At 53.1% G+C, this 27,343-nt stretch overlaps 6 protein-coding genes across 6 annotated transcripts; all 6 read right to left on the reverse strand.

The window, feature by feature from the left end:
• Positions 1 to 805: 805 nt before the first annotated feature.
• On the reverse strand, positions 806 to 3,165 carry LOC112876694 (E3 ubiquitin-protein ligase WAV3-like). Its single transcript, XM_025940862.1, has 2 exons — positions 3,105 to 3,165; positions 806 to 3,015 (listed from the first exon to the last, which is right to left on the reverse strand). Exons 1-2 carry the CDS (start codon positions 3,120 to 3,122, stop codon positions 940 to 942), a joined length of 2,094 nt encoding a protein of 697 aa, XP_025796647.1. The 5' UTR covers positions 3,123 to 3,165; the 3' UTR covers positions 806 to 939.
• Positions 3,166 to 4,078: 913 nt separating this feature from the next.
• Positions 4,079 to 6,471, reverse strand: LOC112876544 (E3 ubiquitin-protein ligase WAV3-like). The gene is made up of 2 exons (XM_025940672.1): positions 6,393 to 6,471; positions 4,079 to 6,229 (listed from the first exon to the last, which is right to left on the reverse strand). Exons 1-2 carry the CDS (start codon positions 6,408 to 6,410, stop codon positions 4,292 to 4,294), a joined length of 1,956 nt encoding a protein of 651 aa, XP_025796457.1. The 5' UTR covers positions 6,411 to 6,471; the 3' UTR covers positions 4,079 to 4,291.
• Positions 6,472 to 7,251: 780 nt separating this feature from the next.
• On the reverse strand, positions 7,252 to 11,203 carry LOC112876701. Its single transcript, XM_025940869.1, has 2 exons — positions 9,936 to 11,203; positions 7,252 to 8,544 (listed from the first exon to the last, which is right to left on the reverse strand). The coding sequence occupies exons 1-2, from the start codon at positions 11,178 to 11,180 to the stop codon at positions 7,423 to 7,425; spliced, it is 2,367 nt and encodes a 788-aa protein (XP_025796654.1). The 5' UTR covers positions 11,181 to 11,203; the 3' UTR covers positions 7,252 to 7,422.
• A 2,833-nt stretch (positions 11,204 to 14,036) lies between these two features.
• LOC112875783 (beta-amylase 2, chloroplastic) lies at positions 14,037 to 17,216 on the reverse strand. The gene is made up of 3 exons (XM_025939755.1): positions 16,409 to 17,216; positions 15,265 to 15,586; positions 14,037 to 15,167 (listed from the first exon to the last, which is right to left on the reverse strand). The coding sequence occupies exons 1-3, from the start codon at positions 16,975 to 16,977 to the stop codon at positions 14,373 to 14,375; spliced, it is 1,686 nt and encodes a 561-aa protein (XP_025795540.1). The 5' UTR covers positions 16,978 to 17,216; the 3' UTR covers positions 14,037 to 14,372.
• Positions 17,217 to 19,304: 2,088 nt separating this feature from the next.
• Positions 19,305 to 21,062, reverse strand: LOC112877937 (60S ribosomal protein L21-2-like). The gene is made up of 2 exons (XM_025942315.1): positions 20,743 to 21,062; positions 19,305 to 19,752 (listed from the first exon to the last, which is right to left on the reverse strand). Exons 1-2 carry the CDS (start codon positions 20,977 to 20,979, stop codon positions 19,495 to 19,497), a joined length of 495 nt encoding a protein of 164 aa, XP_025798100.1. The 5' UTR covers positions 20,980 to 21,062; the 3' UTR covers positions 19,305 to 19,494.
• Positions 21,063 to 22,608: 1,546 nt separating this feature from the next.
• Positions 22,609 to 25,801, reverse strand: LOC112876516. The gene is made up of 4 exons (XM_025940644.1): positions 25,621 to 25,801; positions 24,694 to 25,357; positions 23,980 to 24,066; positions 22,609 to 23,877 (listed from the first exon to the last, which is right to left on the reverse strand). The coding sequence occupies exons 2-4, from the start codon at positions 25,108 to 25,110 to the stop codon at positions 22,831 to 22,833; spliced, it is 1,551 nt and encodes a 516-aa protein (XP_025796429.1). The 5' UTR covers positions 25,111 to 25,357; positions 25,621 to 25,801; the 3' UTR covers positions 22,609 to 22,830.
• Positions 25,802 to 27,343: the final 1,542 nt, after the last annotated feature.

Raw genomic sequence — 27,343 nt, forward strand, 5'->3', positions numbered from 1 at the left:
CCTCAACAGAAGGGAACAACACTGATGACGAACTAACCGCAGTGTTGCTGTTGCTCGAGACCATAGAAACGTTAGGCTCCTGGGACAAACCCCACTTGATCTCCAACTGGCAGCAACCATGATGAATGTTCCGGCCATGCAAGTCCCCGTAAGCATCTGCAGCTTCATACTTGGATTGGGACACAACTCGAGCTTTCACACGCTCTAAGCTCCTGCCCACATACACCTCCATCTTCCCAAATCGAGACAAAACTTGCTGAAGCACATTCTTAGTCATGGGATAACGGACCTGGTGTATGGTGACCTCGAGAGCACGGCTTGGTGACCTCCAACTGCTTGTGGCCATTTCCTCGAACAGGTTGCAGACATCCCCCTCACAATCACCTCCATGGCAACATTAGGACCTCGGATCACAACTGCTGCTCATCTGTATCTTCGTCGCCATCTCTGCTCGCCCCCCAAAAAAAAATCCAGGAATTCGAACGGCTCTGAATACCAATAGTTAGCAACCGGAACACACGAGATCGATTAACTGAATAGCAAGCACAAGAACAGTAGTCTAATACAACTAAAGGGGATAGAGTTTAGGAAGACAGCAAAGCAGGGGAAACAGGGGGAGATCAGCAAGTTCTAGGTACCGGAAGGAATCAGAGATACATTGGAATCTTGAGGAGGGAGAGAGTAACCAGAGGATGAGGAAGGGGATGATAGATGTTTATGAATATTCATCAATGTGCCACGGCCCATAGCCTACACAGTGAATAGCCATGTTGGTAAGCTCCTGACAATTCATCTCCCAAATTCCAAGCCAAGCAATCCCTGGTATTCAGAGCTGGTTTACCAATTTTGGTTCAGAAGGAAAACTATCAGTATCAGCACGATAGAAGTACTAGTACAACCACGATAGAACTCACGATCGGTTCCTCTCTATTCCTGCCTCTAAAGGTCTGGCAGTTCCTTTGATTCAGAGCCGCTCGCTTCTTCTGCACCTTTCGGTTGCTGCTCCTGCTGATCAGCCGACGCCTCCCGCGCTCTCCGCGACCGCAACAGCATGGCGCGCATGGCCGGCGTCAGGTACGACGACGTCCCCTCCGCCTCGTTCTCCGATGCCCCTTCGCCCGCCGCCGCGCTGGACGCCCCTGCCTCGCCGCCCGGTCCACCGCCACCGAGATAGTCCATCAAGTCCGTCTCCATATCGCCAGCACCAACCGCCGAAGGCGCCTGCGCGAACGCGGCTGCCACCGAGCTCATCGCCTCCCCGCCGCCACCGTCGCTACCCGCTAAGGGCTGCCGCAGGGGTCGCAGCTGCCTCGAGGTCGCGCGCTGCTGCTCGTGCGAGCTCAGCCCGGCGAGCACGTACGCGCGCCCCGACTCCATGTAGCTCTCCCGGGTCGCCACGCGCTTGCACATGAACCGCAGCTCGGTCCCCAGCGCCGCGCTCGTGGGGTCGCCGCCTCGTGCTGCGGGCGACCGCGCCAAGGCTCGCCGCCGGTTCCTGAGAATCCCCACCGCCTCCTGGTGCGCGCCCCGCTCCGCCGCCGCCCGGGCCGCCGCCATGTCCTCGATCGCCTCCACACGGACGCGCTCCCGCTCCACCTCCGCTGACCGTTCCGCGTCCGCCGCGTGCTCCGGTCTCGCCACCACCGCGTCCTCGGCCGTCACGTCGACGTGCGCGCCACCAGCCGCTTCTCGGTAACTGCAACGAACAGTGATCAGGGGGGTCTTACCGTCCGTTGCTTCCGCGGTTGGAACGGACAAGAACAGCAAGAAGCGCCGCTCCTCGTCCGCGTAGAGCTCGCCGACGGCGACCGAGGCGGAGCGGCCATCCTCGTCGACGCGGCTCTCGTATCGCCCGGACTTGACCGAGGTGATGCGAACTCCAGGATGCCCGGAAGCGATGGCAATGCGCGCCTCCTGCACCACGACGGTGAGCAGCCCGCCGATGCACTGCGCGAACGCGTCCTGGATGGCCCCCTCGTTCTCGATGTACGAGAACGTCCCGCCGGTGGCCTCGGCGATGACGTTCATCGCAGCCGCGTCGTGGTTGTGGCCGAAGCCAAACGTGTGGATGGGAGGCGCCGACCGATCGCCGGTGCCAGCTGGCACGAAGAACGGCGGCACCAGCGCCTCGTAGTTGGGTACACTGCCCCGCGTTTGCCGCACGGTGTAGTTGTCCTGGCCGTCAGAGAGGAGTATGACGCTGGAGACGGCGTTCCTGTGCCGGCGCTCGCCGAGCACCTTGGCGGCCGTCCGGAGCCCCTCGGCGATGTTGGTGCCGCCGCCCGCTGTGAGGGACTCCACGGCCTCCGAGGCGACACCCTTCCCGATGCCCGACATGCGCAGGAGCCTGGTCACGCGGCGCGCCCCGGAGGAGAAGGACACCACGCTGAGGCGGTCGTCGGGACCGAGGTTGTCGATGACGAACCCCATGGCCTGCTTCACCAGGGCAAGCTTGTCCCGGCAGCGCATGCTTCCGCTCACATCGAGCACCGTCACGAGGTCGAGAGGCGCGCGTGGCGCGTCGCCGGCGGCCGCCTCGCTGTCGACGATCCCCGGAGCCTTGACGTGCACGAGGACGGCGAAGTTGTCGTGAGACGAGTCCCTGGCGACAGCCGAGTACTCAGCGTGCGTCCTGACGACCAAAGGTCCGCTGGATACAGCGGCTGCTTCGCGCCGCTGGCCGTCGTGGCCGGAAGGCGGATCCACCTGGTCGTCGTCGTCGAACACCTCCGGATCCGCGGGCCGGAGCGGCGGTGGCTGAAATCCGTGCATGGCCTCCATGCGGGGAAATGGCTGCCGCGGTAGCGTCGGTGGCATCGCCGACGGCTGTGATGGCAACGGCCGCACGAACGGCAGCTCGCGCCACTGCGCGTTGCAGAGCGGGCAGACGAGGCGGCCGTGCGCGACGCTCGCGGAGATGCAGTGGAAGTGGAACGTGTGGGAGCACTCGGCCGTGAAGATGGCCTGCCCGCCGCCGCCGCCCATGCCGCCGGTGCAAATGGGGCAGGGGTTGCTCTGCATCCAAAGCAAAAAAAAAAAAAAATTGAAGACGCAGTACAGAGTACAGACGAAATTCAAATGCTGATAGCAGACTGTTTCTTCACCTGTTCAGGACGTTCCATCTCGGTGAGCTGCTCTGGGAACTGATAGGAAAGAATTGGTGAGATGGCAATTGGTATAAAAACAACCGAATGCTTCGTCTAAAAGGAAAGGATGATGATATGGGATTTGGATATACCATCGTAGCTGCCACGGTATGCTAGCTGATTGTGACTTAAAATCTTAAACAAAAATTGGATTCCTCGATTTTTGACCTGTACTCATTTTGTCCGTAATCGTCATTGGTCATCACGTCCTCTTGCGCATGTCTTGAGGATTAAGTTCTTGGTTCTACCGCCTCTTGGAGTAAACAAGAATGCTTAGCGAAAAGGTTGTCTTTGACAAATCAGGATGCCTCAGGCATCAGAGACTTGAGACTTTGGCATGGATTTGTTTTTGGCGTAATTTCGTTATTAAAGTTAAGTTGGTCGGACTCGGATCTGCATTGCGCGTTTGAACTTGGACGTTTTTAGATGAAGGATTTTTTATGTTTAGCTAAATACTGATGCACTTAGCGTCCGCGCCTTTATATAGGAATAAAGTTTAAAAAGAAATAAAGGACAAAATGATGACACGATTACACCAAGTTTTACCATTCTGAATAAAGTCCGCTAAAGAGCCAAAAAGAATCTGATTTATGTGTTTAGGCTAGCCCGTGCAAATTGTCATGCTCCATCAAGATCCTTTTATATTCTTTCCACATTTCCCTTCAAAAAGATGTACAAGGACCTGGATTTCATTACTTTTCTACTATCCTGAAAAAAATCTCAAACAAACATTATAAGATCAGTAATTTTTGTCTCAAAAACAGAAAGGGTTTTGCCGTGAGTTTTACTAGAAATAAAAAAGGGGGAGGGGGGTACAACGACAACGCTGGCTGCCTGGCTACACCTGCCCAAAGACCCATCCGATGAGCACTACTGCACCACTTCCAAAGATAAGGGACCAGAATGACAGACATACTCAGAAGTCAGGTACATAATAGAGGCCGAGCAAAGTCTTGCTCCACAAACGAATTCATTCAGTCCTCTCACAAATTTGAACATATAAAACCAAAGACAAGACAAAATTACGAACTTATATTCCATGACAGGATTCAGTGGATCTAGATAGCAAGCACAATGCAACAAGTCTACTTGGTTACTTCTTCCATTGGTCCAGAGCTTGCTGTTTCTTCTCCTACCTCGGACTGCTACTGCCCGGCCGACGCCTCCCGCGCCTTCCGCGACCGCAGCAGCATGGCGCGCATGGCCGGCGTCGCGAACGACGATGTCTCATTCGCATTGTTCGCCGTCCCTTCCGCCGCTGCCGCATTAGAAGACACCCTTGACGCGCCTGCTATCGAGTTCACCGACTCGGACAGCGTCTGCATGCCGCCCGTTGCTGCGCTTTGATGCTCCACCGACCTCCAGTTTGCGCGCTGCTGCGCGTGGAAGCTGATGCCGGCGAGCGCGTACGCGCGCCCCGACCGGAGGTAGCTCGCCGGGCTCGCCAAGCGCATGCGCATCTCGCGCAGCTCGGCCCCGAGCGCCGCGCTCGTGGGGTCGCCGCCCCGTGCTGCCTCCGACTGCTCCACCGCCCGCTGCCTGTTCTCGAGTATCTCCACCGCCTCCTGGTGCGCTCCACGCTCTGCGGCAGCTCTCGCCGCCGCGATGTCCTCGCTCGCCTCAACCCGGACGCGCTCCCGCTCCACCTCTATTGAGCGTTCCGCGTCCACCACGTGCTCTGGCCTCGACAGCACCGTGTCCTCCGCCGTCACGTTGACGTCGGCGCCACCCGCCGCGTCGTGGTAACCGCAACTCACCTTGATCAGAGTAGTCTCGGCGTCGCCGTCCGCTACTGGAACGGCTAGGAAAAGCAAGAAGCGCCTCTCCTCGTCCGCGTAGAGCTCGCCAACGGCGATCGAGGCAGAGCGGCCATCCTCGTCGATGCTGCTCTCGTAACGGCCGGACTTGATCGAGCTGATGCGCACTCCCGGGTGCCCGCAAGAGATGGCAACGCGCGCCTCCTGGACCACCACGGTGAGCAGCCCGCCGATGCACTGCGCGAACGCGTCCTGGATGACCGCCTCGTTCTCGATGTACGAGAACGTCCCGCTGGCGGCCTCGGCGATGACGTGCATCGCCGCCGCGTCGTGGTCGTTGCCGAAGCCAAACGTGTGGATGGGCGCGGACCAGTCGCCGGTGGCAGTACGCATGAACGACGGCGGCACGAGGGCCTCGTAGTTGGGGATGCTGCCCTGTCCCCGTCGCGTCATGGTGTAGTTGTCCTGGCCGTCAGAGAGGAGTATAACGCTGGATACGGGGTTCCTGTGCCGGCGCTCGTCGAGCACCTTGGCTGCCGTCCGGAGCCCCTCGGCGATGTTTGTGCCGCCGCGGGCGACGAGGGACGCCACGGCGCTCCTGGCGAGACCCTTCCCGGCGTCCGACATCCGCAGGAGCCTGGTCACGCGGTGCGCCCCGTTGGAGAAGGACACGACGCTGAGGCGGTCGTGGGGCCCGAGATTGTCGATGACGAATCCCATGGCCTGCTTCAGAAGCGCGAGCTTTTCCCCGCTCATGCTGCCGCTGACGTCGAGCACCGTCACGAGGTCGAGAGACGCGCGTGTCGCGTCGCCGGCCGACCCTTCGCCGCCAGTTATCCCGGGAGCCTTGACGTGCACGAGGACGGCGAAGTTGTCATGAGAGGAGTCTCTTGCGACGGCGGAGTACTCGGTGTGCGTCACGACGACCATAGATCCACCGGATGCAGCCGCCGCTTGTCCCTGGCCGTCGACGCCAGAGGGCGGCTCCACCTGCTCGTCGTCGTCGAACACTGCTGGCTCCGCAGGCTGGAGCGGTGGCTGCACGCCGTGCATCGGCCGACGCCTGATCGGCGGTGGCTGCACGTGGTGGATGGGCTCATGCCGTGGCATCGGCGGCTGCTGCGGCAGCGCGGGCGGCACCGGCTGTTCCGGGCGCACGAACGGGAGCTCGCGCCACTGCGAGTTGCAGAGCGGGCAGACGAGGTGGCCGTGCGCGACGCTGGCGGAGATGCAGTGGAAGTGGAACGTGTGGGAGCACTCCGCCGTGAAGATGGCCTGCCCGCCGCCGGCGTCCATGCCGCCGAGGCATATGGCGCAAGGATTGCTCTGCACCCCAACGCAGCAAACAGATTTAGTCGATCAACAACTGTGCTGAATTCAATCGATATGCTGAATCCACAAGCCTGGAACCAATCGGTATGCTGAATACAAACTACATATGAAATTTTTTATGGAGAAATGCGCCAAATTCAGAGGAGAATTTCTTCACCTGGTCGGAACCTTCCATGTAAAGGTTTGCGAGATAGCTGCAGAGAGTTTGTTCACCTGGACAGTGAGTATCTGCCGAGAGCTGCTATGGATGTTGGTCTGGTAGCAAGAATGTCGTGAGGATATGTAACGGGCTACGCGGTTGCTTCTTCGACAGAAAGGAGCTATGCTGATACCGACATGAAGACTGCCCCACGGCTTTTCATTAGGAAGAAGCAACCTGCTTTTAGCCTAAAAAACCTCTAAACCCTGGCTTTGCCGGCGAGGGGATTATACTCTAACCACTAGACGGTTAAAGGCCCTTTCACATCAATTCCGAAACAAAGATGGAATTTCTTAGCACTGGGTTCAGAGTTCAGACTTGGCATGGTCCATTTCCTTCGCGTGCAAGTCAGCTTGAGGATTAAGTTTTGTTTCTAGCTCTTGGCGGTCTTTGGGCAGCGGAGTAAACAAGGATCTTCGTAAAAAATAATTATTTTTGCACTTATGTAATGCAACAATTAGTTTGTCCGATTCACTTTTAGCATTAAAAAATTTCTACACGTATTCCGTGAAATGCATTTTTAAAAAATAATCCCACCGAATTGGTTGGTCTCTTAGACTACTGTTTTCGCTGCTAAATTACAGCGCTCCCTAGTCCCTACTATTTAGAAAGTAAGCTGGTTCCAAAGAAAGAAAGCTGTTGCCTTGTTAAGCTTTGATCCTTACCAGACGAGAATATAAAAACTAACAACAAGAAAACGGCATCACTTATCCCTCATCAAAAATACTCCCATAGTGTATTTTTATTTGAATTAACATTTTTTTAGGGGTATTAACATATTTTATATAGATTGGTAATAAAAGTGCTGTATCATAAAAGTGTCGAGATAAGTGCTTGTCAGCATGTACTTGTACGGTCGAACTCAGGGAAGGAAACCGGCTTAAGCCCAAACGTGCATGTAGGCCCACGACAATTCTCTTCGCGCGCACAGAACCCATCCACAACAACACGCACGGAGGGCCCACGCAGAGCCCACAACACAGACGTTTTACACCGTCATCCCACCAGACCCGGCGGTACACATGCCGCCGCCGCCTTGCCCGTTGTTATCTTCTCCGTTAGGCGCGGCATCAGCGGCGGCGGCTGACGCACCCGAGAACTTGTCGTCGATGCCCGCGTGGTAGAGGAGCGCCCACAGGTGCGTGATGAACTCGCCGCCCTTGCCGAGCTCCTTCTGGTGCGCGCCGATGTTCCCGTGCGGCGCCGTCGATACGATCAGCTCGCACCACAGCTCGGCCAGCGCCTTCCAGAGCTCGTCGCCCTGCGCCGGCACGCGCCCCAGAAGATCTCTCGCGAGCGCCTGGCCTCTCGAAACTACGCCGGCCTCGTGGTGGTTGCCACTTCTCTCCTGCTTGCCATTGGCTTCCTTGTCGCCGCCGCCGTTGGCTACCTCCTCTCCGTCGATCGCTTTTGCTTCGTCGACGAGGATCTTGCACATGAACCGCACGGAGTTGCTGGCGACGGGGAGCAGCTTCGGCTTGTAGAACAGCAGGTAGGCGCAGTACTTCGACAGCGTGGTGGCCACGAGTTTGTAGTCCAAATCGCTCGATTTATTCGATCCGTCACCGCTCCGCCCCTTCTCCAGATCGTTGCTTCCTTCACTGCTCCGGCCGCCGCCGTTCGCCAAGCCGCTCGATCCGCCGATGCTCAGGTCGTCCTCCAGTCTGCTAGTCGCGACGTGACACACCATGATCGCCTCGATATCGATCGGCGCCCTGCAGTAATCTGACAGCATCGCTCTGTAGGGTTGTTCCAGATCGGTTCCCCTCCGCGGCCGCTCCTGACCCGCAGTGAAACGCTCCCTGTTGTCCCGGAGCGTCCGGCATATCATATCCATGACGGCGTCAGGGACCGGCCGGAGTGTCTTGCACTTGTAGGCGCGGAAACCCTCGTCGCCGGTCAGCAGGACGAACGACCTCGCGGTGTGGTACAGCTTGACGATGATCTCCGGGAGGCACGTCTGCTGCTTGGTCGCTTTGAGCAGATCGAACTGCCCGAGAGAGCTGCCGATGGGCTCCGCGATCTTGCCGCAGCAGATGAGGCGCAGGATGCAGTTAAGGAAACGGCAGTTGAGCCACGGTTTCTGAACATATTCAGAGATCACCATAACCTGAAAACAGATCCAGGAGACCCATTAATTCAAATGCAAGATGCCTAGTAGATTAGTAGGCGAGTAACAATGTGCAATGCCCATAAAAAAAACAATGTGCAATGCCCTAAAAAACTCACATGTCTTGGTTCCACAATACATTGACGGTTGACAATCTTATTTAGTCAAAGTTAACAAAATATTAACTTAGCACGAACGCATTGTAGGGGCAGTAGCAAAAAATTACTAGGTCAGTAACTGACGGTAAATTTGAAGTTTGAACGAACTCGCTTAGTGTTCAGTTCATAGCTAGGACATGAACTCCGTAGGTTCCACTTTCACAGTGATCTGGTACACTTCAACTGCAGTCTAGTACAGCAGAGAACTTATTGTCAATTCAATACTCACAGATACGTAAACGGCTTGCAACTGGTGGACCACGTACGTGATAATTGTAATGTTAAAAAGGGCAAACGAGAAACATAGTAGGCAAAATAGGCATCTTGATCCCTCAACTTTGAGCTGAGGGTCAACTCCATCCTTCAACTTTTTGATCCATCAATATAGTCCCTCAACTTTTATTTTTGATCAAACTCGTTCTTGTGCTGATATTATACTGCATAGGATTTATAAAATAGACATCTTTATCCTTGCCTCCTTCCCCTTCAAAATTCCTCGAACACTTTATTATTACTAAAAAAATATTTGGCCAATGCAAGCACAGTGGTACAAGTATCTATGCATTTAGAGTTGAACATTGCAAGTGTTTAATTGAAACATAGAATTTTGGCATTGTATTGTACTGTGGACGCATGGACTCTGTGAAGAGTAAAATTAAAGCTACTTGTTGTAAAATTGAGCAAACAATAATACAAACAATACAGACGCGTGAAGAATTTTAAAGTATTGCGAAAAATTGAGGAACAATGACACAAATAGTGGAAATTGAGGGAGGGAAGAAATCAAGGTAAAAAAAGACTTTTTGCATTTATCTCATATTATTATGTATTATAATATCAGCACAGAACGAGTGACCAAAATGAAAGTGAAAGTACGAATTTGACCTTTAGAATAAAGTTGAAGGAGTAAAATAGCTATTTTGCCAACATAGTACTACCTTTTTTAAAAAACAAAGTACTGTCAGAATTTAGTGACAACGTGGAGTCTTGGTCAGTCAACCGTACTGTTAGAATTTAGTGACTACTGGACCCACACATATTAATTTTTTTGACAGTGAGAGGTGAAGAATTTTCACAGATAAATTAGCTCCGCTGCAGTGTTTTTTTAGCCATTTGCCAGAGTGGTAGGTAATTATTGGTTGACGACGACCGTGGAGACTGAATCGAAACGGGTGGTTTCCTCAGCAGAAGCTCTTTTTTTTCTTTAGCTTATTTGGTTTCACGCTTGCTTACCTTAGTCCAGTCGGAGAAGAGGTGGATGAAGAACTCGCAGATCTCCATCCCCGTCACCATGCCCACGATGACGAAGGTGATGAGCAGGTCCACGTTCCTGCCATGGACGACATTGGACGTGCTCCAGTGGGGAAGTCGGTAGTGCCGAACCGCCGACACAGTGATCCACACGGACACGCCGACCGTCACGGCGAACAGCATGGTGCTCACCACCGGGAAGCCGGAGCTGAACAGGATGGGGTACTTGGTGTAGAGCAGGTCCCTCGCGAAGCCGAGCTCCGTCCTGACCACCCGGAACGTCCGTTCCCAGCCGCTGCGGATGAGGTTGTCGAAGACCAGCCTCTGCGCCTTTGGCCTCTCGCTCTCGGCCGTCGCGACGCCGGCGAACTTCCGCCTCAGCAGCTTGCACAGCGCGAAGGAGAGGCACACATCCTTCAGCTCGTCCTCGTCGCCGGGTGCCTTCGAATTCGGTGTCAGGAGCTTCCTGTCGCACTTCCAGACCTTGGCGACGGTGACGGTGCCATCCGCCGGCTTGTACTTGGCCTCGTACTCGCTCCCGACCCTCTCGGGTTTCGCCTTGGACATGGAGTCGCCGACGACGAGGTAGTTGCAATCTTCCATGGAGAAACTGGCTGTGGGTTTCTCAGTCGTCACCTCGACCTTTTCCTCGTGCTTCATGTACTCGGCGACGAAGCTGGTGTTGGCGTCGCCGTACCTGGCGTTGGCGATCTTGAATCGGACGATGCGCTCCAGGAACTTGGCGACCATGAGCGCCCAGAGCGCCCAGAGCGGGTAGCGGAACTGGGAGGCGCGCGAGTAGTAGCGCACATAGAGGCCGAGGGTGACGATGTTGTAGGCGCGCGCGAACTCGTGGACGGCGAGGTCAGAGCGGCGCGCGGAGACGCAGTAGCCGGAGATGGTGTAGACGCCCTCGTAGCCGGCGAGGAGGAGGATGCCCCAGAGGAGGTAGAGGTCGTTGCGGAAGGGCATGGAGAGCAGCATGGTGAACATGCCGACCAGGAAGCGCGTGACGGGCTGCGTGACGGCGAAGAGGAAGCCCTTGACGAGGTGGCTGGAACTCCACAGCCGGTGCTGCGACGCCGTCAGGAAGTAGGCCAGCGCCAGCGCCAGCGCCACGAAGCACGCCTTGGCCTCCACGATGATGCGCAGCGCCTCCTCCGAGACCAGCCCGTCGGGGTTGTGGCACGGGCGGTACTTGAGCGGCGGCGGCGCCATGGCTGCCATTGCCGGGATCGATCTGCTCCGGGAGACTTGCGTATTGGAGCAATAATTGCGATGCGAGTAGACCGTCTGTGTGCGCCTGTATATACACCATCCAAGTGCCTTTAGGATTCGTGCAAGCAAGTGAGGTGCTGCCGCGCATGCCGATCAGTGGAGCTCTCTGAACAAAAGCTTAACCTCAGTCATCACCAACGATTAACACGAGTCACTCAACGGTGTGCACTGTGCCTCAACTCCTTGCTGTTCGCGTTTTGACTACGCAGGCAGGTCGAGTTGTGTGAATACGACCGGCTCGGTCTTGGGTGCAGAGAAGCTAGTATACTTTATGAAGACTTGAGAGGTCTTCATACTTTTCACTCTCTGAACTCGATCTGGAGCCTACTTGTATCGCATCTTAAATCTTTGTTTTTTCGAACTGACAGGAGGGCAGCCGAATTATATTAGGAGTATCAAAACGAGGGAAAAAATAAAAATAAAAATAGTTGGAGCCAGAGCCAGGTGTTTCCCATCCCAGAGGACCTAGAGGCAACGCGACACATTTTTCTGTCGAGTTCTCTGAGCTTCTCGAGAATTAGCAGAGAAGTGCGAGTTGTCTGCAACATGATGTGTTCTGTCAGATTTCTTCCCTCACCTTCAGAAAACCGCAGGACCTATTGGCTGCAACTAGCAAAAGAGATTGGGAGCACGGAATTGTTCTCATCTCTGATCTCTCCCTGCTCCTGTGATAAGAGCTGTCGCAATGAGACTCGTCGCACTCGAGGTCCTACACGTTAAGACTTAAGAACGCATCCCGCTAGAGATAGACATGGTGGCGTGTGTAATGACGCTATTAACATGACACTGTCTGACGAACGGAAAACAACGGTCATGTCACGCGCTGCCGCATCCATGACTAAACTACTACTCATGACTGCAGGTTGGTCAATCATCTGTCGTAGCTGTAGACGACCACGAGGGACTAGTCAAGGATTTGCCTGGTCCATATGGAGCATTCACACAAGCTGATCCATATTCATTGGAGCTTGGCAGCAACAGTGCGACCTGTGCTAGTTTATTTCATAGCATCAAATGGCAAAAAAAAATTATTATGCGGCACTAGCAATGAAGATGACTGCCTTACTGGAATACCGGATACAAACTCGGCCCATGCGGTGTGAGACAGAGCAGAGAGGAGACGAGACTACTGCAAAAGAGCCCACCACCCCCACTTAGACGTTAATGGGCCAGGCTATTTGTATGGGCTTACTTTCCGGCCGTGGATGGGGAAGGTCACAAGTCAGAACCCAAGGGCGAGGGAAAAACGCAGCCGCGGCGACTACCGGTCGTCTCTTCACGGGAAATCTATACATTTTCCGGAACATATTTTGTTACATATCTTCTACTATTTGAGATCCGTGCACATTAAATTAAATGGGTAGCAGCGTGCGCGGAATGGATGGAAGGCTGTCAGATGAAATAGACACGTGTTGCAGCATGAATGGAGGGACGTGGGTAGAAAGGTAATTTAGTTCCTAATTTCAAATGACCTTTTCTCTTAAACCGTAAATCCAATTTAGAATCCGTTTGAACTATACTATTCTTCGGAATTAATGGAACAAAACAAGATCCAATATGATATTTTATTTTTTTATTTTAAAAATTCAACATTTCAATATATTGTCTCAACATTTTGAATAGATCATTTCAACGTATGTGGTACAGTATTTCAACATTTATTCTAAAAATGTTGAATTAGTTTATCCAAAGTGTAAGATTAGTATTTTTAGAATGTTGAATCAACTCAAAAAAATGTTGAAGTCTTGAGGATGGCATTACAAGAATTAGAATAGAAAAATAGAAAGAAAGAAAAAAGAAGCAAAGCACCATGCTCATGATTGAGCCTTCCAGCACTGACGATGGGCAGAAAAAAAAATAACAGAGGACCGACAGTTTGCTTCTCCGCTTTTACACCCTGCACTCTTGGCCTCCTGCTGGCTGCCTGCGATTGGGTTCTCCTACAGCTGCGCATTGGCCGTGCGCCGATCGGAGCCGGACATGAAGCCCCAACGGTCCGACCTTGCGTTAGGTTGTGTTCGTTTACAGGGTTTAAAGTTTAGATCCGTCACCTTAAATTTTTTTTTATTATTTAGAAATATTAAATAAAATCTAATTACAAAACTAATTGCAGAACTCTAGAGCTAAATCGCGAGGCGAATCTAATGAGATATATTAGATCATGATTAGCGGATAATTACTGTAGCATCACTGTGGCAAATTATAGATTAATTAGGCTCATTAAATTTGTCTCGCGAATTAGCACCCATCTGTGCAAAAGATTTTATAATTAGACTTTATTTAATACTTCTAAATGATAAGATTCTCTTTAATGTGACGGATCTAAAGTTTAGAGAGTAGGAAACGAACACATCCTAATCGAGCTTTGGCTTTAAAGATGTCACTTCTATCTTGTCTTCCGGAAGACATATAGAGCCCCCGTCTCTTCATCCGGCGACCGGCGCTGCTTGGAGTGGAACGCCTCCATGGCTACAACAGCGGCCCCTTCCAGCAGCCGAAATGCACCAACGCACGCACTAGTACAGCCAAGTGCGCGCAACAGGTGCTACGAGTTCCCAATTCTTACTGGACCCTAGCAGCGTAGGTTGTCTTCATAGATTTTGTAGGACACTAGAAGCCAGTACAGCGTCAGTAGCATCGCGAGCTGAGAAACCAAATCTCATTTGGTTTTACGGGCTGACTCATGCGATTCTAACCTCAAGTCGGTTTTCTAACCACAAAACGGTGAACGGCAAGCAATGGTGCCGGAGCGCCGACACCTTCTGAACTCTGAAGAACGACACCCAGCACCGGAGCAACACAGACTTGCAGAAATTTTGTTTCTTTCTTCATGAAATCGTAGCAGTACAAATCATGAGTATACATATCCTTACACTTTTAGTAGGATATCAACAGTAGCAGCAGCAGAGCTTTCAGACTCGTATCTCCCTGCCAAGCTTGGAAACGTGGCAGCTAGTACCATTACCACCCCTAACCTCGCAGCTTCCTTTCCCTTGCTACACTTTCGAGAGGTACACGCGCCGGCACGGGCGCACGGCACGGCCGGCGCCACAGCCTATTGCCTCGTACGTAGTAGTAGCGTAGCGATCGATCGAACGAAGGAAGCCGCGGGCGGACGCGGCGCCTCCCCGGTTTGGATGATCAGTTGGTGAGCGCGACGGCGGCCTCCTGCACGAGCGGCTGGGTGGCGTGCGCGACGCCGGAGGCCTCCCGCTCCACCTGCTCCCGGCACATGTCCCGCTTCCCGGCGCCCGACATGCGCTTCACGAACGCGGCGAAGCGGCGCCAGTTGTCCGGCTGGAACAGGTCGGGGCCCATGCGGAGGTACGTGAACGCCACCATCCGCTCCTCCTCGGCCTTCTCCGCCGCCGTCGCCACCACCTGGTCGTGCGCCGTCTCGTCGTACCGGGGCAGCGCGTTCTCGCCGGCGAGCCCGATGCCGGCCTCCCGCGCCGCCGCCGCCACCTGCTGCACCAGGCCCTCGGGCCGGCACTGCGCGTCCTGCGGCTGCTCGTGGTCCCGCATCTCCACGCACGTGAAGTTGAGCACGGCGCCGTGACGCCCCAGCATCCGCGCGATCGGCTGGTACCCGTCGTGCTGCCGGGTGTTGTAGTACCCCGCCGTCAGCTCCGCCGCGTGGGAGCGGGTGCCGTAGTGCCAGTGGATCCCGGCAACCTTTACGGAGATCTTCACGCCCGGCGAGGCCGTGAACACCCCGGTGGCCGCGGACAGGATGCGCTCGCCGTGCTCCAGGAGCATCTGCGAGTACCAGCTCATGAAGAACTGCCCGTACTCCGTGTTCCACCCGCCCTCGCGCCGGAAGAAGGGGGTGTCCTCCGGCCAGTCCTTGTAGCTGCCGGCGTCGCTCGGCCCGGCGTTGCCCCACTCCGGCTTGCCAACGGCCTCAGCCGCCGCCTTCAAGCTGCTCAGCATGTACTGCATCAACAATAGACACGACCATGTCAATAAAAATTTCATGAGGAAATTACATGCCCAGAAAGGAACTGAAGACGATCGAAACGAGCATGCGTACCCTGTCGTAGCACTGGAACTCGCCGATGCCCGGGAAGCACCAGGTGCCGTTGCTCTCCGGGTAGGACGGGTAGCGGAGCTCGCCGGCCGGGCCCATGCCGACCTGGATCTCGACGATGGTGTTGCCCATGTAGGTGGCGAAGTGGTCGCGGAAGGCGCGCATGAAGTCGGCGTAGCACTGGATGGGGGTGCGGCCCTTGAGCACGGGCATCGCGTCGCAGCCAAGCGACACGTACTCGTAGTTCCGGCGGCCGCTCCGGTCGGTGTAGGCCAGGTCCTGGTCCTTGTCCATCTCCTCCAAAACCCATTTCGGAAGTGGTATGCTGAAACACACAGTCGCAACCTCGTCAGTCGTCAGTAACTCAGACCGACCCCTTCAGATGTCCTAGGCATTCATAACGTCTCTGAATTTTTGCACAAACTAAAAGCACCTCCAACTTACTTGAAATACCATCGAGGATCTACATAATACTAATCAAGTTTGATTAGCATCTAGGCAGGATCACATGGCACGGAACTAATTAAAAAAACATTGCTTCAGGCTATGGGCTCTGGATCCTGAACTTCTGTTCTGACCACAGATCTCGCGGCAAGTCACATGCAGGGCCGGCAGGAAGATGGGGAACACCACCGTCCAAAGAGAAAGGACGATTTCTTTTAGGTTATCCAGGGACATGAAAGGTCAACTTGCGGTTCTACATAGCTCACTGAGTCACGGGACATCTGCTGTTGTTTTTTTTTCATTCTCAAAATCGATGCAATTTTTCAGGCTCTCAGATAGTGCAAAGTTCAGTAAAAAAAAAAAAGTGCAGATCTTTTTGAGACGTAAAGGGCCCGGTGACTTGGACAGTTCCAAACACGGGAGGTCCGTTTTTAGCTTCCTAAAATCCAATCCAAACCTAATGGACGGTCAAAACATCAACGGCAGCCGGGAGATCCGTGAAGGAGTGTAACAATGTGAAGATCTGATCAGCCACCCAACAGAGGCGGCGGAGCTTCAGATTACTGATCTTGTCAGTGATCTAATCAGCTCTACCTACATATTTGCCTAAACGTGTCTAGGCAAATTAATGTCGTTTAATCCAGGGAAGAAGAGCAACAGTACTGGTAAAAAAGCAGTCAGGCGAAGAGATGGATGTACGTACGTGACTGAGTCGCCAACGTTGCCGCCGCACTGGTGGAAGGACATGACGGCCTGCACCTTGAGCCCGTTCTTCCTGGCCATCTCCATGAGCTCCATGTAGCCGTTGAAGTTGTACTGGCCGGGGCCCTCGGCCTCGGCGATACCCCACCACACGTCCACCATGATGCCCTCGACGCCGGCGCTCTTGAGCGCCGCCAGGCTGGCCTCCACCGCCCTCCGCCGGTTCAGGCTGTTGCCATCCTTGCGCACCGTGTCCAGCGGCATCATCACGAACACCGGCACGCCCTCCTTGCTCTTGACCTCGGCGGCCACGTCTGCGTGCTCCGCCTCCGGCTTGCCGTCCACCAGCGCCTGGCACACCATGGCGAGGTCCGGCTTCACCGAGTCCTGCCCCTGCGCCGGGGCCGGGTCCACCGTCACCGTCTGCGCCTGGAGCGCGGGCGCCGACGAGGGCGCCGTCGAGGACGGCGCGACGGTGGAGGCCGCCGCGACGACCGCCGAGCGCGGCGCCGCCGGGGCCGCCGTCACGGCCGCCGCCGCGCCGGTCTGGTGCGCAAGGTTGAGCGCCATTGTACGCTAGGACGAGATGACAACAGGATCGCTAAGGTCCGCCGCTGTTAGGATTGGACGCGAACGGGGCGGGGCGACTAGATCAGATCACCAAGAAGAACAAAAGAAAAGAAAGAAAGAAAGCTCTACGAAATGGATCGTGGCCTCGTGGCCGGAAATGGAGTCGGTCCGGGACCCCGGGATTCCTCTGCTGCGACGATCTGGACTGGGATCGAGTCTTATTATTGTTCCGGGGAGCGGAGGGGATCCCCGTCGTCGCGGGGTTAAATAGGGAGGGGGGCGGGGCGGCCGCGGGCGACGTGGCGCGCGGTGCGCCGGTGAGCGGAACGTGAGGCGAGAGAGCGCTGCCTGCAAATGGGCGATGGGCGGTGGGGGCTCCGACGGACGCGTGAACCGGCCTCGAAGCGTCGTCGTCCGTGTGGTGTGGGGGCAGGCGGCGGGCGACGTGTTTTGGCGCTGGCGGCGCGCCGGGCCACGTTGCGGTCAGCGTAGAGATAGGGCGCCCGGATGAGCGACACGTGTCTCCCGTAACGGGACATGGACGGTTTGGCCGTGTGTGAACCGCAACCACCGCCCAAGTTACTGTAACTTCCGTACGCGCGCATGAAAATGCCCGTGGTCTTGGAGGGTAAAGTTTTAACTCTAACTCATGTAGCGTCTTCTCGACCTTCTCGGTCACGGATGGCTCGCCATGGACCATGGCTGGTCGGCTGGGCCAATTAGCTTTCTAAAACTCTCACGCGGTGTCACATGCCTGCAACTCTGAACATAGACGGTGATCACTCTGAAATCTGAAGCGCCGGGCTTTTGCAACTGGGGCCTGTTGCGTTGCATCATATGAGCAACACCGGGCCATGACAGCGATGGATTACTAGTTTCGCGGATTAAATCTTTACAAAACAAATGTTAAACCATGACATTTGACAGGTTCTTCGTACTACTAGCAGCCATGGTCCGCGGAGCTCGAATGAAAGTTCTAGACACTTCAGTGGATTCCCATTTCGTTATCTTCTACCTCAGGTCAGGACTCGGGAAAGAAAGAGGATAAGGCTCGGTCTGTGGCGGGCGTTAGAATTGGATTTTTCATGGCTCCCTAAAAATCACCAGACTTAGTGAGTCAAGTTCCCTCTGGCTCCTGGTGCGCCATACACTCTGGAACCTAACGGCGACAAGCATGCGCCTCTGAAAATAGCAAGAATGCGAGCAAACGGAGCCGAAACCGGAGCACGGCTAAATTGGGCTTTCGGCGGCCTCGCCTCTTCTTCGCACGAAACGTGGGGGCAGCCTGGGAGAGCAACCCGGTGGAAAACATCCAGGCGTCCCTGTCGCCTCCTCGCCATCCCCCTGGTGCTATCGCGTCCTCAACCTCAAAGGCTTTGGCCTCAACCCAGACTGGATGTGCCTACTTGTCTGTATTTCAGGCTCGGATTTTTTAATTTCATTCAGGCTAACTGCGTCAAGTGAGAACAAAATCAGGGGCTCCAGGTGTACGTACGATATTGAAAACGTCTTTGTATTTCGCAGTCGCTGTTGCTTTCATTTGAATTGGAAGCAAGGCGTACACTTTCACCTTTCCAAGCTACCAGGAACGGGCTCCAGTAATGATAATCTTACGCAGTTGTGCAGCTCTGAAAGTTGGCTTACTCTGAGCGGCAGCGATTTATAGAAATGACCGTCTCTTCTAATAGTGGGTTAAAGTGCTGTTATATACGCCTAGAACAAGTTCGTCACCAAGTACTACTTTTCGCCCCTAAACTTCAATACCCAAACGGAATTCAGACAGCTCGGGGAACAAAGGGCCTGGTCGCTTGCAGCAAAATGGGCATGCCAAAATGAGGGTAAGTTCATAAATCTTAGCACTCATTTGGATAAAGGCTAAAAATTAACCCACATAACCAAGTGCTATTCTAAACTTGCTAAGATTTTAATAAAAAAAAATGGCATGCCCACGTTTTGATATGCCAACGTTTTGGCATCCAACCAAGCAGACCAAAATAATCTTTGAACCAAACAGAAAACAAGCTGCACTGTGCAAAATACTTCCGGGAGACGGGGAAGAAGTCACAATGTGAAGGTTTCAGGGAATGCAGCACGACATTTCCAGAACTATACTGCAGAGATATAGACAAGATTATCATGGTTGCCATGATGGATTTAACCAGTAACTCTGTAGGAGGCTAATAGCATACTCCATGGGCCCAACAACAAAACAGCACGAAACAGTACCATAAACATTCAGATAAGCAATGGAGCTATTTAGCTTAAAACTGCTTAAGAGACAAGCATTTCTGAGAGGATACAAATATGTAGACAATAAAAAAAATATAGAAGATGCAATCGGGGCAGCTGGAGGGTAACCAGACGCAATCAACATAGCAAAATCTTCAATGTTAACCAGTAATAACCACATAGGTTCATAACACCAGCGAACAAAAAAAGAACTAGCCAGTACCAAAAAAGATTCAGATAAGCATTGATGCTAGGTCGCTTGAACTGATCAAGATACAACCATTCTCTCTAGTAACCACCCTTGAGGTCATTGACCACATCATAAGGAATAGGAGTGACTGTCTCAATTGTTGCACCCTCGACCATGAAGCCAGGCTTAGGACCCAAGGGCTGCCTCTTGGTGCTGATCACCTCACCACGGGCCTTGGCATCCGCCTTGAGCTGGTCATTCTTGGCTTTCCGCAGGCGGAACTCCTCCGTGCAACGTGATGGCTGCACATGCTCCACACGGACATGGATCCGCTTGCTGATGATGCGGCCATTAACCTAACAACCAACAAAAGTTATGTCAAGTATTACCGTGACAGATCACTACAATTAGATGCACCTGTGTCTAGTCAAAACAATGCTACCTTTATGCAAATTTGCAAAACAATGAACCATATCATTTTACATACCGATGTGAAAATACAGGAACTAAGCTACATATTGTAAGTTAAGGGCTTGATGTCTTTCTATTTGAAGCGCACTCGAACAATTCAAAACAGGGCAATGAACCAATTTGCACTAGGTAAAAGAAACAGATAGCAAAAGGGCAGAATGAATTTATGTATGTACCATCCAAACAGGCTTCCCTAACTGCTACTGCTAGTACAGAATGGAAGCCAGAATGATATGTTTGATGTATGCCCATCACACGTATAACGTGCGCCACAACAACCTTTTCTCGTGGAATACCACGCCACCCCATGGCTTAAGAGGTAAGCGCTCGGCCTAGGGCAGACAAATAAGGAGAATCAAACAGTTCTTACAGAAACATTTGATGTTAAGAAAACAATTGACGAACAAATTTTCACCACAATAAAACTTGACCAAGTATATGTTCTGACCTTCCAATAGCTCTAAAGAAACAACTAGGAACAGAGGAATGTGAAATGCAAAGGGCAATTACAGTAAGTTGATGTTAATCAATACGAATTTGACAGTGAGAGCACGTATAGCACGCTCAAAACATTAATCACTTGACAGACATCACAAGAGATATGAGACGTTTGATCCTATTTAAGTGTAGTTCAAAATTCCTTATTCAATCAGCGGTAGTGAACAATCCAGGTACTCTGCAAAACGTAGAATTTCCAACATGCGGAAACATCATTGGGCTAAACATTCTCTAACGAACGACTCTGCCTTCGTCTCTCATCAGAATGGTTTCAGATGCACTACCGAGCTTTACTACATCGACATCACCACAGATCTAACGAACCGGCCGCGGATACAGAACAAAAGATAACTGCGTAGCTGCTGCGGGCGTCATACCTGCTTGTTGATCTCGACGCCGATGGCGCGCTTGGTGACGTTCCAGACGCGCCCGGTGCGGCCGTGGTAGAACTTGTGCGGCATGCCCTTGTGCACGGCGCCGTTCACCTTGACGTCGACGTAGTCGCCGATCTTGTAGGTGCGGAGGTAGGTCGTGAGCGGGATGTAACCCTTCTTGCGGAACGGCCGCGCGAACAGGTCGCGGGTCCGCGACCGCAGCCCGTGCCCCGCCGGCATCTTCCTCCTCCGGCTCCTTCCCCTCCTTCCTGCGGCTGGGCGGCGGCGGCGGGAGTGTGCGGGGGCGGCGCTAGGGTTCGCGAGGGATGGAGGCGACACAGATTTATAGGTGCTCTTTGGGCCGTAGCCTGGTAGCGATGATTCTGTGCTATGTTTCAAGATGGGCCGTATAGGCTGGCGCTGGACCTTCTGCGTTAATGGGCTGGGCTTTCGATAGTGGCGAACGAATCGGACTCCTCGATCCATCCATCAACCTGCCTGCTTTCCTCCTCGGACTCGAGCGTGCGAGTCCGACTCGTTCGCCACTCTCCAAAGCCCACCCAATAAAGAGGGGCCGAGGCCCCGGCCTTCCCCTCGCCCAACCGCGACGAACCGCGCCGAAACCAGCAGCGGCGAGAAAGCCGAAGGCGATCGCAGCAAAACCCCCACCTGTTTTCGAGGTTCGGCAAAGAGAGCGAAGGCCGGCGACGCAGCTGCGTCCTGTCCTGCTACCGCCGCCGTGAAGGAGGCCGCAAGCCGGCTGGAGGTGGTGGAGGAAGCGAGCACCGACGGCAAGCCTAACCTCCACCCGGCCACCATGGACGAGCCCTCGACCTCTGGCGGCGACGTCATCCCGCTCAACGGAAAGCGCCAACGCGACGAAGCCTGCGTGTCCATGCCGCGCGACGAGTGCAAAGAGGAAAAGGGTAAGACCGACGAGCCGGCGGCTTCCGGGGGGCTCCTGGCGCGCCGTGCCGGCTTCGTGCCACACCTCACGATTCGTGTCCCAGAGTATAAGATTCGCCATATCTGTGACTTCGATTGCGAGTCAACATGAACCAGATGTTCGGAATTCAAATCAAGTCCGGAATTTGATTGCTTTTTTATTGTTTGGTGTGGAACTTTGTGGTGAAATCGGAGTGTAAAATAGAGTCACCAAGCTTAAGGAGGTTAGCCAATGTTCAGTTTAGGAACCTGGGATGAAATCTGAAGTTTCATGACCTGTTAGTGTGGTGTTTACCTGATGATCTAAAGGTTTTAGTGTAGTCCGTTTCATCCTGCTCGTTATCTCAGTGTATTCCATTCCTTTTCTTTCGAAGAACCTCGGTGTATTTCTTTTGGATGTAATAATTTCCATTGTATAAAAGCTCGTGAAGTATGAAACATCAACGGCTCCATGTGGTGTGCTGGTAGGCACGAAGATTGAGCTTGTTCAATCTGACATCTCATTCCAGATTTCAACCAGAGTGATAACCATTGTACTGTTACAAGCACGTCAAAGCATCAACCGAGCAAGCATTATTACTCATAAAGTTCATATGAACTGAAGGGAGGCTACCCAGGGGTCATCTCGATTCAGCGAGCAACTGTTTTACCGTTTTACAAGTGGTGCTCCAACTTCTATGTAAAGCATGACTTCCAGAAACTAGCAACTAAATATCTGAGATATATCACCAGATTTTAGTATTCTAAGTCAAAGAAAGATGTCTTGCCAGAAAACATATATCCAGCTGACATAAAGATGCAAAATTTTAACCTTTGAGGCTGCAGTTGTTCTGCAATGAACAGAGCAATAGAACAAAGGGGACGTTAAGAAAATTATAGTTGGTAGACAAGAAAACGCGGCAAGTTCTTTTTTCTGTTTCTTCCGTTTTCCCTTTGCTTTCTTTTCATCATTGCAATGCAAACTTTGACCATTAATCCACAGCTTTAACCAAGCCATTACACTGAAACGTCAGGTCCAAGCTCTCTACTACAGGAGCGACCTTTCTACTCTCCTAAGACAGTCTGATAACCTATCTATCTATAATATAAAAGACTACAAGTATAATAAAAAAGGATAATAATCTAATGATGAGAACAAGGCGGTGATCACTTCCCATCAAGCAAATTACTCGGAGTAACACTGTTCTGAGTATTCAATTGGCACAAAGGCTGCTGGACCGGAACTGAACCAGATGAAAGAACAGGACTCCCTGACGCATGATTTGACAAATTATGCCCACTGGAAGGCCTCATTTGTGAAGTTGCTGGAACATATCTTTTATTAACTTGAGCCTGTTGGCTAGCCTTAGCTTGAGCAAGTAGCTGACTAGGATGCAGAGATTGAGGTGTGCTCACTGACTGCTGACCTAGTGGTTGGTTGGAATTATAATCAGGTACTCCCAGTTCACGTGCCAAACTAGCAATTGCTTCCTTTTCCTTCAGTCCTGCATCTGCCAATGGGACTTGCTGGTATTGTGTTCCCTGAGTGGCCACAGAGGTGTACCGTGAGAGCGGCACTCCAGTACCAACTACCATGTTTGCAAGCAGAGTGTATGATGGTGGTCGATATCGGTGTCCCTGAGATCCAATTGGTGCACTAGAATGTTGTGGTTGGTAACTCTGAGAAGTTCCAGCACTAACGCGACCTCCTGGGGGAACTTGTGCTCTCTGAAATGCATGAGCCTGTGCTGGCTGCATTGGGACATAGCTAGGAACAGAAGGCTGCAAAGTGTTAGCATTTGAGGGTGCATAAACTGCAGGAGCAACCCGAGCAGTTTTGGACCTGTAGCTCGAGATTGTAGCTCTCGGCGTAGGAGATGGTGGTCTCAGCAGACTAACACCCTGCATCATATTCTGTGGAGCCATAATGCAGGGATCCACCAGTTGATTTTTGGCCAGAATAGTTGAAACAGGCAATCTTCCAGTAGAACTGTTCGCATTTACAGAAGACTGTAAGGATGGTGCTGTTGCGCTTGAGTGAGAGAAATTCTGAATACTTCTTCGTTTAGGCGGCGGCTGGCTTTTATTCTTGGATGATTGCCTAAGTTTCTTCCACTTAGCATCCTTATCCGTAGCATGACAATGATCAGTATGTGCGGTGCCTTTGCCCCAGAAGGCACAGGGAGCAGGAGAATCACACACATAACAGTGGCACTGCATTTAAGAAATAAGCACATGTATGAAAATGTGTCCATGTTGCAGGAATTGAATATAGATTATTTAATACAAACAGAGAAAAGGGAGTTAACTACTGACCATACTGCAATGGCTTGCATGAGAACTGGTGCTGAACGGCAAGGCAGCACATAGATGGCGTGGATGAGGGAAATCCCTGCATGCTAACTGAAAAAAAGGAATGCAACTGTTAGACCACTCTATTGAAGTTGGAGCTCTGAGATAGCTCGTCAATGCATAAGCGTAGCAATTCATTAGAAGATCATAGGAGGGAACTCAATAATGACATCCATAATGTGCAGCATAACAAGGAGGCAACATGAGACTCAAACATACAGGTAGATCGTCTAATTTCAACCTAAACTTTTTGGATGAGCTAGTGGAGGATACATTAGACTAGCCAGGGTCTTGCAACGGTGATAATCCCTAATTTTAAAGAGTTCCTCATAAGCAACACTAGCCATCATTAACATCATATGCGCCCATGCGAATGTTAACTTTTTACCAAAATATAAGATACCTCGAACAAAAGAGATAAATTAAACTTTGGCTCAACGGCTGCATTCCTAAAACAAATCCATCGCTAGTGAGATATAGATCCTCATATACATTAATTACATAACAAGAATACAATGTGTAAAGATACACCAACCCAGTCCAAATCTGTTTCAGCATTAAAACGATGATGGCGTACGCGTATGATTTTGGATTCAATCTCTAGTGACTCACGATGACGACAATGTGCAAACCGTAACGGAAGCTGACAAAGTAAGGAAGTGAGCAGGCGTGCAATACCTGTCCTTTCTCCGCGACTATCTGCAGTTCATCCTCAGCGGCATCTCGCCGGGGTCCCTCCTCCTTGGCAACGGCAACCGGCTTATCAGGGTCGCCATCCAGGATGACGCAATCATCATCGTCGTCGCCACCGCCTCCACAAGCATCACGAACGGTATTCTTGTCGTCCACCACACCCTCGTCACCCACCACAATCCCCGTCGCGTCCGTCAGAGAATCCAGCAACTCCTGCATCGCCGCGGAGTCAACCAGGCTCTCCCCAACTGCGCCGAAGTCCTCTTCGACCAGAATATTCTCGGCCCAGTCGAGGGCGCCTTCCGGCGACTTGCGCTTGCCAGCAGCGGCGGCGGGCATCTTCACGCCGTCCTCCTCGTCGGAACTGATCTCAATAGGCACCGCCGCCGCCGCCGACCCCATCCGGCACAGAACCCTCGGCCGAGCGCGCTCTGAGCAGGGGAAAACCGCAGCCGCAGAGCCCCAAGAAACGCAACGAGCACGGACCTGGACGCCGGGCGCTGCACTAGCCGATCACCGGGAGAGACTGGACGCCGGGCGCGGACACGGACGCGTCATGGAGGATGCCGAGCGCCCCGGCCGACGGAACCTCGCTATCCGGGCCAGCAAACACCAGGGTTTCGCGACCGAGCGGCGGCGGCGGCGGCGCCTGGGAGAAAAATCAAATAATGCGGGTAAACAAAAAACCCACGGGTGGGGATAAAAGTCACAAAATTGGAAACTTCGCCGGACTCTACAACTTCCATGGCCCGGAAACCTTGGCCGGAACAGAATACCACCGTATACTACTAGTTCTAGAATCAAGAAGCGAAACAGAAAACGTGCTAGTATGAACAGAACAATCGTGAGTAGTAGATTTATAGAGAAAAACAGTAGGACGAACGGGGGACATGAGGAGCGAGCTGTTGTTACCTCGGGGGCTCCTTGGGTGTCTCCGTGACGGGCGAGGCCGAGCAGCAGACGAGGCGAGATGGCTTCTTCGTTGTTTGGTGGGGAGCGTCGCGGGGAAGGAGGGAGGGAGGGAGGAAATATGATGGGACTCGAGGAGGCGGAGGGAGCATCTGCAACCCCCGTGGCTCGCTTTCGTCAGGGTTTTGTGGGGCCCCGCGCGCCCCCGCCTGCGCGCTGCTGCTCTCCTCTCCTACTCCTCCCCTCCCCTCGGCGCGCCTACGCGGCCTACGCAGAGGCTTACGAGCCGTGGGGTGGGGCCTGCAGGAGTCCTAGTCACCCACACGTCAGTGGGACGCCTCGCCCCTCGCCGCCTTTTCTTTTTCCTTGTGGCCCCGGCGCGGCGGCCAGCGGGGGGCGTGGTGGCGGTGGCGGTGGCCGCGGCAGACGTGGAACAGGTTTGGGATTTGGGAATCCTACTACTACTACTACTACGCGGAACAGGCTTCTGGTGTGTACACTTTCTTCTTCCATAGGCCGGGTACTATTCCTTTTAGGGCTTTGGACCGGCAACAAAGGAGGCACCTAGCCAGTTAGCCTGATTGATCATGGTGTTCCAGTTCCAAACCCCACTTATCGTGTTGCAATTAAACTGCATCACCGTAGTATTGGGGATTAGTTTATTCTTCTCGCAGCTGCTTCGGGGGGGGCATAATGCTAATCAAGTGAACTGGACGAACCTCACGTGAAAATATACTCCTATAGCTCATCAAAAAATAGTCATATATCTCACAGAAGCAATAATAAAATACCGAAACGACGGCATTATTTCCGGTTACATTATTCTACTAACTTTTCTTGCAATCTACACGTTGTAAATGACCATACGGATGCACATTCATCCGGTATACACCTACTCATGTGAATATCCACCGGAAACTAAACCGGTAGATCTTGATCGTCGAAGGGAGTGCAGCAACTTAGGGTTTGATCGCTGATCGGTAGAAGGTACAAGTTTTTTTTTTTGAAACAATGGGTGGAAGGTACAACTAGCACTTGATCGGACGAGTTTCTAGCGGTGGACACAGAGGGGTAAAAGGAAAAGAAGGAAAGACTCGGGCGGGAGTCAGGGACTAAATAAAAAGCAGGATTGCTCGTTGACGCGGGCACGGCGCGGCGCGGGCGCTGGGCGCATCGATGCGCACTGGAGGAGGAGATTCTCCGCAAATGCCAGGAAAGGAAACCCATGGAAAACGACGTCTCCCGACGTCTCCTCCTTACGCCGCTGGCCGGGCGTGGCCGCGTGACTGACCGAACTTGGATGCGCGCGAAGTTTCACGGCAAGGCGGAAGTGCTGAGAACAGTGGAGGCCGGGGCCAGCCGCGTGCACCCGTTGCGACGGGAGGCGCGGCCTTCCGTGCGTGGCAACGTTCAAGACTTGAAGGCAGGCAGGCAGGCAGCATCGCAACCGCAAGCTGCAAGATGGGTTTCGCCGTTCGGGGATGGCCGCGCTTCAGGTCCTCTCTCTATAGGCTCCAGAGTCCAGAGTCCGGATGCTCGCTAGACGAGCGAAGGCAACGGCAGTTTGACCGATCGATGGGGAGCCAGCCAGCAGGCGAACTGCTCCTTGAGTCCTTGTGGTACTTCGCAGCCAAGGAACCAGGCCAGGCCAGCTAAGCTGCACGTTGTCAGATCGCCAAGACATGATGGTACTACGCCCTCGTCCTCCATCGTCTCCTCGACTCGA

This window comes from Panicum hallii, chromosome 9 (assembly GCF_002211085.1).
Source record: "Panicum hallii strain FIL2 chromosome 9, PHallii_v3.1, whole genome shotgun sequence".
NCBI classification, from domain to species: Eukaryota; Viridiplantae; Streptophyta; class Magnoliopsida; order Poales; family Poaceae; genus Panicum; species Panicum hallii.

Excerpts from the sequence above, each read along its gene's own strand:
- LOC112877937 (XM_025942315.1), bottom strand. The coding sequence starts at position 20,979 with ATGCCGGCGGGGCACGGGCTGCGGTCGCGGACCCGCGACCTGTTCGCG. Across the intron at positions 19,753-20,742 it reads GCGTCGAGATCAACAAGCAG|GTTAATGGCCGCATCATCAG; the intron begins GTATGACGCCCG and ends GTTGGTTGTTAG.
- LOC112875783 (XM_025939755.1), bottom strand. The coding sequence starts at position 16,977 with ATGGCGCTCAACCTTGCGCACCAGACCGGCGCGGCGGCGGCCGTGACG. Across the intron at positions 15,587-16,408 it reads AACGTTGGCGACTCAGTCAC|CATACCACTTCCGAAATGGG; the intron begins GTACGTACATCC and ends TGTGTGTTTCAG. Across the intron at positions 15,168-15,264 it reads AGTTCCAGTGCTACGACAGG|TACATGCTGAGCAGCTTGAA; the intron begins GTACGCATGCTC and ends TTGTTGATGCAG.
- LOC112876516 (XM_025940644.1), bottom strand. The coding sequence starts at position 25,110 with ATGGGGTCGGCGGCGGCGGCGGTGCCTATTGAGATCAGTTCCGACGAG. Across the intron at positions 24,067-24,693 it reads TAGTCGCGGAGAAAGGACAG|TTAGCATGCAGGGATTTCCC; the intron begins GTATTGCACGCC and ends CCTTTTTTTCAG. Across the intron at positions 23,878-23,979 it reads ATGCAAGCCATTGCAGTATG|TGCCACTGTTATGTGTGTGA; the intron begins GTCAGTAGTTAA and ends TCTTAAATGCAG.
- LOC112876701 (XM_025940869.1), bottom strand. The coding sequence starts at position 11,180 with ATGGCAGCCATGGCGCCGCCGCCGCTCAAGTACCGCCCGTGCCACAAC. Across the intron at positions 8,545-9,935 it reads TCTTCTCCGACTGGACTAAG|GTTATGGTGATCTCTGAATA; the intron begins GTAAGCAAGCGT and ends ATCTGTTTTCAG.